At 44.0% G+C, this 12,872-nt stretch overlaps 1 protein-coding gene across 4 annotated transcripts in view; it reads left to right on the top strand.

Annotated features, from left to right (window-relative positions):
- LOC142140899 (protein mono-ADP-ribosyltransferase PARP4-like) overlaps positions 1-12,872 on the top strand; it is a 219,748-nt gene that overhangs the window by 58,428 nt on the left and 148,448 nt on the right. For all 4 annotated transcript variants that reach the window (XM_075198874.1, XM_075198875.1, XM_075198873.1 and 1 more), the window contains exons 20-24: positions 1,864-1,945; positions 10,089-10,226; positions 10,445-10,622; positions 10,735-10,805; positions 11,037-11,224. In XM_075198874.1, coding sequence (XP_075054975.1) covers positions 1,864-1,945; positions 10,089-10,226; positions 10,445-10,622; positions 10,735-10,805; positions 11,037-11,224 — 657 coding nt within the window. The remainder of the gene's footprint in view (positions 1-1,863; positions 1,946-10,088; positions 10,227-10,444; positions 10,623-10,734; positions 10,806-11,036; positions 11,225-12,872) is intronic.

Below are 12,872 nucleotides of genomic sequence, written 5' to 3'. Positions count from 1 at the left end.
CGGGCGGAGATACGCGTTAGGTGACGTCATTACTTTCGGAAATAGTGCTGCCTGCATGTCAGCTGACTCACATGTAAACAAACAGGACAGAATTCCTATGATTCAGCTCAGATAAGTGACTTATACAAATATATGTGCACATAAAAGTGAGGTATTGGCTAATATAAGGACATTGTTGTACTTTGGACGGATGACTGGGATGAGACAAGCTTGGCAATAGCTCAGCGCTTTTCATCATTATCCGCTATGGACGATGCCTTGTGAGCAATCACTTAAAATGGATTCTATTCCGTTACCACGGTAGCTGTAGCAGCAATTTGCCTGCAAATTTAGATCTAAATAGGATTTGGTTTATGTTCAGTCTGTACATCATTTTGACATCATTGTTCATGTGGTCCATTGGAGCCAATGCTTTTTGCAGATTATACAGACGAATGAGATATATCCATCGATTCATTTTGTCCAGCTATAGAAGGAATAAGATACTAGTTCTGGTTAATTGTATACATACTGAATGACAAGCTAACCTACTCAAAATTCCTGACACAGGTCAAGGGGCCTGGAGAGAAGGAGGTTTGAGGGGTGGGAAGGAAAAATGTGGAGGGAGCGAGAGGTGAAGACTGTCGAGGTACAGGCTGGGGAGTGAATGTGGAGGATCTGAATGCTCTAGCAATTGAGCAGAGAGGCTGAAGGCAGGTAGAAGAAGTCATGGTGCAGAGAGAGTTGTTAGACAAAAGGAGCCTCAAGGCATAGGGCTGGAGCAGACGGTTTGATTGAAGAGGTAATGGAGTTGTAGGTGGGTTGATTAAAGCGGTGGTACTCGTTATTCCGACTACTCTATTGCCGACACCGGAATTGCCGCTTTAAATGAAGAAATCAATGTCGCTCTATTATGTCACGAGAAAGTGAAGTGCCGGTATTTACTCTGTTCGCATTTTCTAGCCATCTAAATGCCAGTGTAGTTGGAAATGTCCTCTGTCTGTTTTAATGTAAGTCTGCATTTAATTCATGACTCTGTTCTAGTCATCAGAATATTTTTGGCTGTTTACTCAGTGTCTGTAAAAGACTCGTTTGAATAACGTACCCACCCGATTAGTGGCGGTTAGACAGTATAAAATTGTTTACAAGGGAGTATCTCTCGTGGAAAGCTTTGGAAGTTTTTATTGTTTTATTAATCCCATTGTCTTTGGAGTGGAGAGCAATTAAGTTACTTAATAGGGAACACTCTTCTCCCAGTATTGACTAGTAATTGATTAGCAAGAAGTGATACATTCTGTTATAGACATCTCACAGGAAAGAAGCACTTCTGATGCCATGGTTGTCAGACTATTGGCCGGGTCATAAGCGACCTGGCTATCTGCCTCTTGACTGTTGTAGAGAGTGCAACAACCCTTTCCACTCCCGATTCTGGACTACTGAGGACAGTGAACATCTTCAGTGATGTGCTCAGGTTCCGCACTTTGTTGATACAAATGGTATCCTAGTATCTCGAGCTGGCCAATCACTGCTACCTTTGAGGAAATTTTAAAATAGATTTTGCTGCCTACCTAATTTGTAGAGTTTTACACTCCTGATCAGACTAGCTTCTCAGCTTCTCCCATCAGTAGAATCTAAATGTTGCACCCCTGTAGTCACCCATTAGTACATTTAGCCATAGATATCATGTGCCAAGGATGTAGGGCAAGGGTTAAAATAAGGTATTTCACCTGGGAGAGGGGAGTGTGATATGTAAAAGGGGAAGGGTACATTGAGTAAACTCCAAAAACCTAACTATGAAAAACCCCTAGGTTGCTCTTCGGTGCTCTAGTGAGTGAAATTACACAATTCTTATTCTTATTCTGTAAAAAGTGTTATTTATTTCAGTTCTTTCTGTCTGGAGATGTCCATTGAGATGCCCCGAAAAGTACAAAGTATTATGTGCTATACACACAAACTCAAAATCAAAGTAAGTAATTTCCATGTCACCATTGCTATATGTCTGTGAATAACAGATACAGTATCAACTGGAATATTGATGTATTTACTTTCAGCAATAAATCGAGCTTTAGTTAGCTGCTAGACATGATAAATTAGCCATCCTTGGCCTATGACAGTATTGGCTAACCTGTGATACTCCAGGTGTTGTGAAACTACAAGTCCCAGCATGCTTTGTCAATATATAGCAGCTTATTGCTGGAGAGGTATGCTGGGACTTGTAGTTTCACAACACCTGGATTGTCACAGGTTAGCCCAGGGTTTCCCAAACCCAGTCCTCAGGGCTCCCCAACAGTGCAGGTTTTCCGGATCACATGTGACATAATTAGGACCACCTGTGGATCTGTTACAATGTGTCAGTCAGTAATGATGACACCTGTGCTCCAGCAAGGAGATGTGGAAAACATGCACTGTTGGGGAGCCCTGAGGACTGGATTTGGGAAACCCTGCGTTAGCCAATACTGGCCTATGACAACCATACCATCTGACAGCCTGGGATAAGGCAAGAAACCATTTTAGCGTAGCACCAAATTCCACACCATTATCCCCGATTTGGAAACACCACTATTCTCTCTAGTGAATATCGACAGAATGATTGCTCCCTCAAGAATTAGAAACATTTATAGATGTATTCACATTCTGGGGGAATGTGCACCTTCTTCCTATGCTGATGCAAGAAAAATACCATCTCCCTCTTTCCCTTCACTTTCAATACCTACAAATCCATGGTTTTATTAAATCCAAGACTTGCTGATCCCTGTTCAACAAACAAATGATTTATTATGCTGGTAGAAAGGGTATTATTTCAATTACATACCACTTAATATTAACAGCCAAACCACCATTACGGGAAACGCTGGAACGAGAAATGGTCTATCATCAAAAACTTGTATTGCTAAAGTCTCCATCATTGTTTGTTTACATGAGATTTAATATAAATTATATACAAGATGGTATATGGTGCCAGACAAGATCCATTTCATTTACCCCTTTTGTCTTATCAGTGGCGGTGTTGGCACATTTTTCCACAAATGGTGGGAGCGTCCATGCAACAATTCTGGAACGCCACCTTCACTCTTATTGAGCAGATTACTGACATTTGGGCCCCAGTGATCCATCCACGTTCTTACTAAATAAATCCATTAAGTCCCTAAGCAATACTACCAATAGATTGATTATGCATATCTGTAACACTTCCAATCTACTGATTGGAAGCTGGAGAGTGGAGAAAAACCCTTCATCCTCATGGTCTGCTCTATTAAACCGTCATGCCTCCTCAATGAAATTCATAACAGGCTTACTTAGTAGCTCATTACCAAACTACCACAAGACTTGGGACCCTGGTACCACTTTCTCAGCTCTCCAATCCCAGGCTTGTCTTAAGCTCCCAATATATGACTTTTCCTTCACCTCCGTACGCTACCTCTTGTCTCTTCCTTCACCTCCATACGCTACCTCTTGTCTCTTCCTTCACTTCCATACGCTACCTCTTGTCTCTTCCTTCACCTCCATACGCTACCTCTTGTCTCTTCCTTCACCTCCGCACGCTACCTCTTGTCTCTTCTTTCCATTCCCCTTCTCTCAGCCTAGCTCCCCACAACAGTAAAATAAAAAAAAAATCTTTATTTAAATTTGTTTTATAGATTACACTAGTCGCAGCACCTTTGTTTGTATTATATGAACCTATGTGAAGTTGATTCTGTTTATTTGTTCTTTTAAGCTGGGTATCATTTATGTATAATGTTTATATATATATATATATATATATATATATATATATATATATATATATATATATATGACAGTGTTCTCATTTCTGCATTGGTTGCAGAGTTGAAAGAAGAAAACAAATGTGTTGATTGTACATGGTTTGTTCAGGAGCAAATTTGCCTCTTTTTTTTTTAATTTTATTTTTTTATTGCTTTGCTCCTAAATCTAATGAGACCCAATATACATATAAAAGAGGATTTATGTACTTACGTTAAATCCGTTTCTCTGATTCCGTCTGGGGCACACTGCTTACCATGGGTTGTGGAGGGGAGCTTGGGAGTTGGCACCTAACTAGTTAAACTTCAGTACTGCTGACAGACCCCTCCCCTCTACAATCCGCCTGCCTCTTCCTGTTCAGTTAGTTTTAAAAAGCCCAAGGATAAAAAAGGCAGTCAAACAAGAGCACACAGAAGAAAAACAGAAGGGAGGGATCGCAGTGTCCCCCAGATGGAATCAGAGAAACGGATTTAACGTGAGTATATAAATCCTCTTTTCTCTTTCATCCAGTCTGGGGGACACTGCTTACCATGGGGACGTTCTAAAGCAGCCCCCTAAGGGTGGGACTACTCTGAAAATCCCGCTCGTAAAGCACTACGAGCGAAATCTGCATCAGCTGATGCGAAAACATTAAACTGATAAAATTTTGTAAAGGTGTGGACAGAGGACCAGTTGGCTGCCCTGCAAAGCTGGTCTGCAGAAGCTCCCACGAAGCCCCTACCGATCTGATGGAATGGACTGTAAGTCTGTCCGGCACAGGACGGTTAGCCTTTATATATGCTTGTCTGATGGTAGACGTAATCCATCTTGCGATGGATTGTTTTGAGGCTGGCCAGCCTCTCTTATTAGCGTCATAAAGGACAAACAGAGAGTCAGTGCGTCTAATCTGGGAAGTTCTTTTGACATATATGCGGAGAGCCCTAACAACATCTAACTTATCCATAGATTGTTTATCTGAATGAGAAGAAGATGAGAAAGCCGGAACTACAATTTCCTTGTTAAGATGGAAAGCTGACACTACTTTAGGGACAAAAGAAGGAAGGGTCCTTAACACCGCTCTGTCCTCGTGGAAAACCAAATAAGGTTCTCGACAGGACAAGGCTCCTAATTCCGAAACCCTACGAGCTGATGCGATAGCCAAAAGAAAGAGGACCTTCCAGGTCAACCACTTTAAATCTGCCTTGCTCAAAGGCTCAAATGGAGGCCCCTTGAGCATATCCAGTACCCTGTTTAGATCCCATGGAGCTGTAGGAGGTACATAAGGAGGCTGTATGTGCAAGACTCCCTGGAGAAAAGTTCTAATATCTGGCAAATCAGCTAATTTCATATGAAAATATACTGAAAGTGCCGAAACCTGTACCTTTAGGGAACCTAATCTGAGACCTGCTTCCAGGCCCCCCTGAAGAAAAGCTAACAAGCGAGGAATACGAAAAGCGGACGAATTGCATGTCCTGTTTTCGCACCACCTAATGTAGGCCTTCCAAATCCTGTGATAGATGCGAGATGAAACAGGTTTCCTAGCTAACATCATAGTGTTAACTACACTGGAAGAAAAACATCTAGACCTCCAAGGGCTGGCTTCAACAGCCATGCCATTAAACTGATCTGAGGTAAACTCTGGTGCTGGAATGGACCCTGCAGAAGAAGGTCGTCTCGATGCGGAAGGTGGAACCCTGGTCCTTCCGCCATGGACAATATGTCTGCGTACCACACTCGGCGCGGCCAAGAGGGAGCTACTAGTATTACTGGCAGACCGCCCTGCCTTACTCGTTTGAGGACGTGAGGAAGCATGGGAATTGGAGAAAACAGGTATCCCAACCTGAACTCCCATGACATAGTCATGACATCTACTGCCGCCGCTAGGGGATCTCTTGCCCTTGCGCAAAACCTTGGAACTTTCCTGTTGTGCCTGGAGGCCATGAGATCTATAACCGGAAGACCCCACTTCTGAACCAGAGACTGGAAGACTTCCGGGTGGAGTGACCACTCCCCCAGCGTCATCTGGATTCGACTTAGATAGTCCGCCTCCCAGTTCTCTATTCCTGGAATGAAAACTGCTGATATTGCCGGAACATATAGCTCTGCCCAAACCAATATTTGGGCAGCTATATCCATGGCAGCTGCGCTCCTGGTTCCTCCTTGCCTGTTGACATATGCCACGGCCGTGGCATTGTCGGACTGAATTCTGACTGGGTGGCCCTGAAGAAGGGACTGTGCAGGATTACCGCCCCCCAACCTTTCAGGCTGGCGTCCGTCGTGGCTATGATCCATGACAATGGAGCGAAGGATCTGCCCACTTTCAGGTGATCCTGAAACAGCCACCACTGAAGAGATTCTCTCGCCCTCGGAGATAGGGAGATCTTCTGAAGTTCCAGGTGTAGGTGTGATCCTGACCACTTTGACAATAGATCCCACTGGAAACATCGAGAATGGGCTCGACCGAAGGGAATGGTCTCGAAGGAGGCCACCATCTTTCCGAGAAGCCTCATGCATAAATGCATTGAGGGGCTTGGGGAAGACAAAACCTGAGTAGTTACAGTCTGAATAGATCTTCTCTACTGGGAGAAACACTCTTTGTTTGCTGGTGTCCATGATGAGTCCCAGGAAAACCATGCGCTGACATCTGGGATTTCTTTGAATTTATCAGCCAACCATGGTCCTTGAGAACCGCCCGGGTGAGGGATAAGTGATGAAGTAGGCAATTCTCTGATGAAGCCTTGATGAGTAGGTCGTCCAAATAAGGAACGACCTGGACTCCCTGCAGGTGAAGACATGCTGCCATTATTAACATAATCTCCGTGAAGACCCTTGGCACTGTTGAGAGGCCGAATTGGAGGGCCCGAAACTGGTAGTGGAATGATCCCACCGAGAATCTGAGAAGGGACTGATGGTGGATCCAAATGGGAACGTGGAGGTATGCGTCCTTTATATCTATGGACGCCATATACTGATCCTTCTCTAGGCCGTTTATCACTGACCTCAGATATTCCATCCGAAATCTGTCGACCCTTAAGTGAACATTGAGGCCCTTTAAGTTTAGGATGGGACGAAAGGAGCCGTCCGGCTTCTTGACTAGGAACAGGTTGGAATAGAAACCCCGACCTTTCTGCCAATCTGGAACTCTGCAGATGACCTTCTGAAGCAGAAGAGAAGCGACACATTCCTGTATAGCATGTCTTCTTAATGGATCCCGGGGTAGCGGGGTCTGGAAGTAACGCTGTGGAGCCGGGCCCAACAGGTCTATCCTGTACCCTTCTGAAATAATTCCCCGGATCCAAGGATCTTGGGAAGACGCTGCCCACTGTTCCCAAAACAGATACAGACGTCCCCCCACTGGGGCCCCCTGTGGTACAGGGTGGTCGTCAGGACGCAGGCTTCTCCTGGGTCTTGGAGGCCTGGCGCTTAGATGCAAACGAGGACCTCCCCCTGGTAGAGGAGCCTCGAGAATTGGATTGTCTGCTTCTAAAGGACTGTCCCCTATGAGAGGAGGTCTCCCGAAAGGGCTGACGGAAAGAGCTGGCCCGTGGGTTGCGGCTCCTGTAAGTATATACTGGCAAGGAAGTGCTTTTGCCCCCAGTTGCCTGTGAAATAAGGGTATCTAATTCCGGGCCAAACAAACCTGCTGCAGAAAACGGAATAGTTTCAACGGACCTCTTTGATTCCGCATCACCTTCCCAGGATTTCAGCCATAGCGTCCTTCTTGCTGAAATAGAGGCCGCCTGAATGGAAGAGGAAACCGCCGCTGAGTTCTGGGCTGCCTCATAAAGGTACCCCAAAGCCTCCTTCAAATGCAGAGCTAGGGGAAGAAGTTCGGAGTCCTGTAGGGCCTCTGCCAGCTGGTCTGCCCATGCTTCCATGGCTCTAGCCACCCAAGCTGAGGCAAATGTAGGTCTGAAAGAAAAAAGCCGCAAAAATGGATTTAAGCTGGGATTCCACCTTGCGGTCATTGGTGTCCGGAAGGGACGCTGAACCAGGAGCTGGGAGTAAGGTATGCTTTGCCAAGCGGGCAATAGGGATATCTACTTTGGGAATAGTCTCCCAGCGAACCACCTCTTCCTCCTGTAATGGATACAGGGAGGAGAATCTTCTAGGGATAGAAAACCTTCTTTCAGGCTGTTTCCATGCCCCTTCAGCAATAACCCTAAGCTCAGCAGAAGGGGGAAAATGGCTGGCCTTCCTCTTATCCTTCTTAAAGAGACTTCTGTCTCTGGGGGTAAGATCCTCCGGCTCTGGGAGGTCCAACGCCTGTCTGACCGCTAAAACCAAATCATTAACAAATTGGCTTTTGGGATTGTCTTCCTGTTCCAATAGGTGTAATTGGTCAGGATCCGAATAAATTTCCCCCTCTTCCTCAGAGCCTTCTTCAGAGTCTGATAGGACCATAAGGGGATTTACTGATCTAGGTCTCTTTCTTTTAGCAGGCGGGGTATTCGAGGAATCAAGCAACTGGTTAAGCTTGTTCAAACCCTTTAAAAAAGCTGTAGACCATGCCGGTTCTGTAAGAACAGGGGCTGGGTCAGGCTGTAATGTGGAAGGTCCCGGCAAACCCGATCCACTCGAACCTGAGGAAGCTGGGAGGTCTGACTGTGGGTTAGTGTTACTAGCCACCGAAGTTGCTACAGTAGTTAGCAACTGATTTGTCTGAAAAACCATCTGAGCTAAGGAGGAAACCGACTGTGTCAGGGAGGTCACGCAGGCCGGTTCCTCCGTCGGTGGGGCTGAAACCTGCTGGGTATACGCAGTGGGAACCCCTGCTTCGCATGCAGAGCAGAGCGCCAAAGGGTCCCTTTGCCCACAAGGTAATTTTACATGACATTTTGAACATGTGAAATATTTTGCCATAGGGCCCTTTCCCTTATCTGACATATTAATAAAGGAAAGGACACCAAACACACAGATTAAATAGTTAATTAGCTGTAGTGGAGGGATAGAGAGAGAGAGAGAGAGAGAGAGTAATGCAGGGAGAGAACAGAGTGAATAACAAGTAATCAACTAATCTTGTTAATAAAAGTTGTACTTGTAAAATTTTTAAACACAATATATATGTATATATGTATATATATGTATATATATATATATATATATATATATATATATATATATATATATATATATATATATGTATAGGCAAGTAGGGAGACTATAATGTAAACCCTTACTAGCCCAGTTGTGCACGACAAAACAGATATTGTGTTTAAATAAACAGATACTTAGCCCAAGGGCCACAAAGGGGAGAAGTCCAACAGCAGTATCCTGTGCTTGCTCCCTCAGCTCTGTCCACTCTTCCCGGGCTTCTCTTGGCGCCAGAAGGCTGGGAAAGACCAACTCTCTCTCTGAAGGGAGGGGGGAACTCTGTGCTTTAGCTCCCCCCCTTCTGTAATGCTGTCCTTGCAGCATTCCTTCTTTGTAAAAAATAGAAAAAACGGATAGCTTGTGGCAGATTAATGGAGACACCAGACGCCCCCCCCCCCCTATGTATGAGGGGGGAATCTTGGTATAGTCCCCTTCCTCCTCCACTGTCGACGGAGCCCGGTGATTTAAAAAAAATAAAATGGCCGCCGACATCCTGAATATCCAATAACCGGTGCTCTATGCCTGTCATGGCAGCGCCGGTTATCGGGGAGGCTGGAGGAGTGACAGAGGTCCGTGAGACCGCTTGTTCACTCCTTAATCTGGCATCCATTCTTCCATGTCCCTGTCAGTGAGAGCCGCTGGCTCTCATCTGACAGGGGAATGCCTGCGCTGCCCAGCTGTGAGTGTGTTCTCTATAGTAGAACACACTCCAGCACTGCCACCTAAAAAGAAATGAAATACACAAAAAAAGAAATAAAAGTTATTAAAATAACGCTAGCACTAAATAACATTGCCCAACTCCTGGGCACCTAAAAAAACTGAACAGGAAGAGGCAGGGGGATTGTAGAGGGGAGGGGTCTGTCAGCAGTACTAAAGTTTAACTAGTTAGGTGCCAACTCCCAAGCTCCCCTCCACAACCCATGGTAAGCAGTGTCCCCCAGACCGGATGAAAGAGAAAATATTGTGGTGTTGCAATATTAAGTTGCAGTATTTGGGGCCAGGCAAATAGGTATTTTAGCCCAGACATCAAAATAATTGTTTTAAATTTTTCCCATAATTAAACTACAGGTCATGAATAACAGCCAGAACCTATTTTAAGACTGGGCGACACTCCTGTATCAAAAAGTCACAGGTGTATTTGCTTCAGGGGGAGGGGGGAGGGATTGAAGTCTCACTGAATTATATAAAAATTTTCTGTAGTAAACTGCCTTGTTTTAAATTGTGACTTATTTCTACCATCTACAATTATGGATTTACTGTCTTATTCATTGTAGAAAACTGACTGCAAAGCTGTAATACAGACAATAGAAAACAGTTCTTTAAATGATGCCGGGTTTTCTGTAAGTGTATTTCTAGAAGATGGCTATATCCCAAGAATGTGGGTGGAAACCCATCCGGATCAAGACAGTGAGGTAAATCACAATACCAAGCTGATGTGAATTTTGAGTGAGAGGATACTCATGTTAAATGGACCTATAGAGTAGAAGATCCCAGCGTGTTTTACATAATGTTACACAGAACAGCCACTCTCAGATATTTGTTTCCTTAACTTTCTGTACAGAACAATGTAAATGTGCCGACTGCAAATGTTTTTCCACTGACAGTTTAACTCCATCTTTGTTTTTCATAGGCATGCATGCTAATATTTCAACCTCAGTTTGAAGATACGTATGAGGATGTGAATATAACAATATGCCTTGATTGTTCCAATTCCATGGAGTCCTGTTTTCAAAGTGCTAAACTGGTTGTACTGCTTGCACTTAACTGTCTATATAACAAGCCCATCAACCTCATCCTTTTTGGATCAAGTAAGTAAATCAAGATAGACGGAAGTATATAAATATTTTTATTAGTTCTGTAACTCGGTGAAAACTATTTCACATACAATCTCATATTCTGATCTCTTTTTCCTTCTCACAGCTTATAAGGAGTTTTATGTCTATCCCAAACGCCAGTGTGATGACGTGTCAGAGATGGAGAAACGTATCAAAGTAAGGAGCACAGGGCATTGCTTGTGTTGTTTCAAATTATATAACATTTGTCAGATGGGGTGTCCATACAACATGGGTTTTTGTGCTAATTTTCATATTGTTTCCACAACCTCAGCCCCCACACAGACAATAGACATAATCAGATATTTGCACTACTTAATCTGGAAATGTTTGTGTTAAATGTTCTCTCATTCTACCTTGTCTTATTGTACGGTTCTCACCAAATCCTAGATGGCCAAACCCAACATGGGAAGTACGGAGTTCTGGAAGCCTCTACAATCCTTGTCTTTGCTGAGACCCTCCACAGGATGTCAAAAAGTCCTCCTCATCTCTGATGGGCATCTCCAAAATGAGAACCTTGTCTTTCAGATCCTAAAGAAAAACCAGGGGCATATAAATTTGTTTACTTGCGGTGTAGGGTAAGCTGTAATCATTATTTCACTTTATTTTTACTGAATTACGAACCCACCATTCCCCAATTAACAGAGCTGCATTGGTTTGCTCCCAGGACCTTTGTGATTTCTAAGGTACTTGGGAGTTCTATATCTCACTAAAGGTTTCCAAATTATGGATCCCCATATGCTTGCTAGTTGTCAGGAGGAAGTGTTACACTGTAGTTTTATTTGTGGGTTTAGATCCACTGTAAAATATTAGTGCACACTCAAAGCCTTTTTAGATTGGGTGGACATGGGCTTTAAACCTAAGCGCCTTCTAACAAGTCACCTAGGACTGTAACACTTGCTGGCCACACTGCAGAAAATTTAATAGAAGAGAGAAAACTACTCAAACTAATAAGATCCAGATTAGCTCCTGTGCTGAAAATAATGGTATGTCTGCTCTAGTTAGAGCAGGCAAACATGAAAGTATAGAGATATAAAGATAAAATATTGAAATAAAAGAAAAGAAAAAATTAACAGACAGCTGTGACTGAATCACTTATAAATAACTTATGATATACATTTATTTAAAGGAAATAGCGCAGGGCACTTATTTATATAATTGCAAATGCACTTATTTTATATTGTGTATATTTTGATATAGGAAATCTTTATTTCCCTTTCATCCTATCCTGGGGACACAGCTACCATGGCTTGTATGCGGGGAGCTTGGAGTTGGCACTTAACAAGTTAATTTAATACTTGCTGACAGAACTCCTCCCCTCTGTAACCCCCTCTAGCCTCTGTGTTTGTTGAGTGCCCAAGGAGTTGGGCTTAGCAGCTGCATCTTGCTGATTTTATTTTATTTTCATTCTATTTTCATTTATTTTACAAACTGTGTCTATGCTGCACTGCAGCACATACACTGGTTGGGATACTATGCAGAACTGACAGGGGACTCCTATGCAGAAAACAGCTGCAGCCGACAGAGTTCAATGAGAGCAGGACGGCTCTCACTGCCAGCGCTTCATGTCAGATGCTGCCAGCGGTCTCAGGGACCGCTGTCACACCGGAGCCCCTTCCTTGCATAGAGACCATCAGGTCACTACAGTTAAGGATACCGGCGCTGCCATTATGGGCAGAGAGCGCCGGAACTCGGTAAATGGAGCCGCCATTTAGATGGATTGTACCAAGTCTCCCGCTCTTCGGGGCACAGTGGGGACTTGAGTTCACACTCTTGGTGCCATCTTTGTTACCACAGAGACATAGGTGTAATGACTGTGGTGCGCTTTAACATATAGAAGCAGCACCAAAGTCAGCAGGTACCACTACAGAGCCTTTGTGAAGAAAGTGGAGAACTGGGCTTCCCCGTCCTGGCAGGCTACATGGACTCTTCCTGAAGCAGGTAGACACACAGGAGACGGAGAGGCTGCAGGTACAAACTTGCTTACAGCCTCCTTTCTCTGAGACACGGTGTACTAGACCTCTGGAGGGCTAAGAACCTACTTTTTTTCTGTTATTATTATTATAGATATTATTGTATATTAAAAAAAAAAAAAAAAAAGGTATCACGCTAGATATCCGGCCCTGCCATTAGGCAGAGAGCGTCATACACTGCAAACGCGAGCGGCCATTCTCTGTCACCGATGGTCTTTGGTCACTAGGAGGGCTAAATACTTTCATGAATTTT

The sequence above is a fragment of the Mixophyes fleayi genome, chromosome 2 (assembly GCF_038048845.1).
Source record: "Mixophyes fleayi isolate aMixFle1 chromosome 2, aMixFle1.hap1, whole genome shotgun sequence".
NCBI classification, from domain to species: Eukaryota; Metazoa; Chordata; class Amphibia; order Anura; family Limnodynastidae; genus Mixophyes; species Mixophyes fleayi.
The sequence above is the reverse complement of the archived record's forward strand: the minus strand, read 5'-3'. Positions and strand labels throughout refer to the sequence as shown.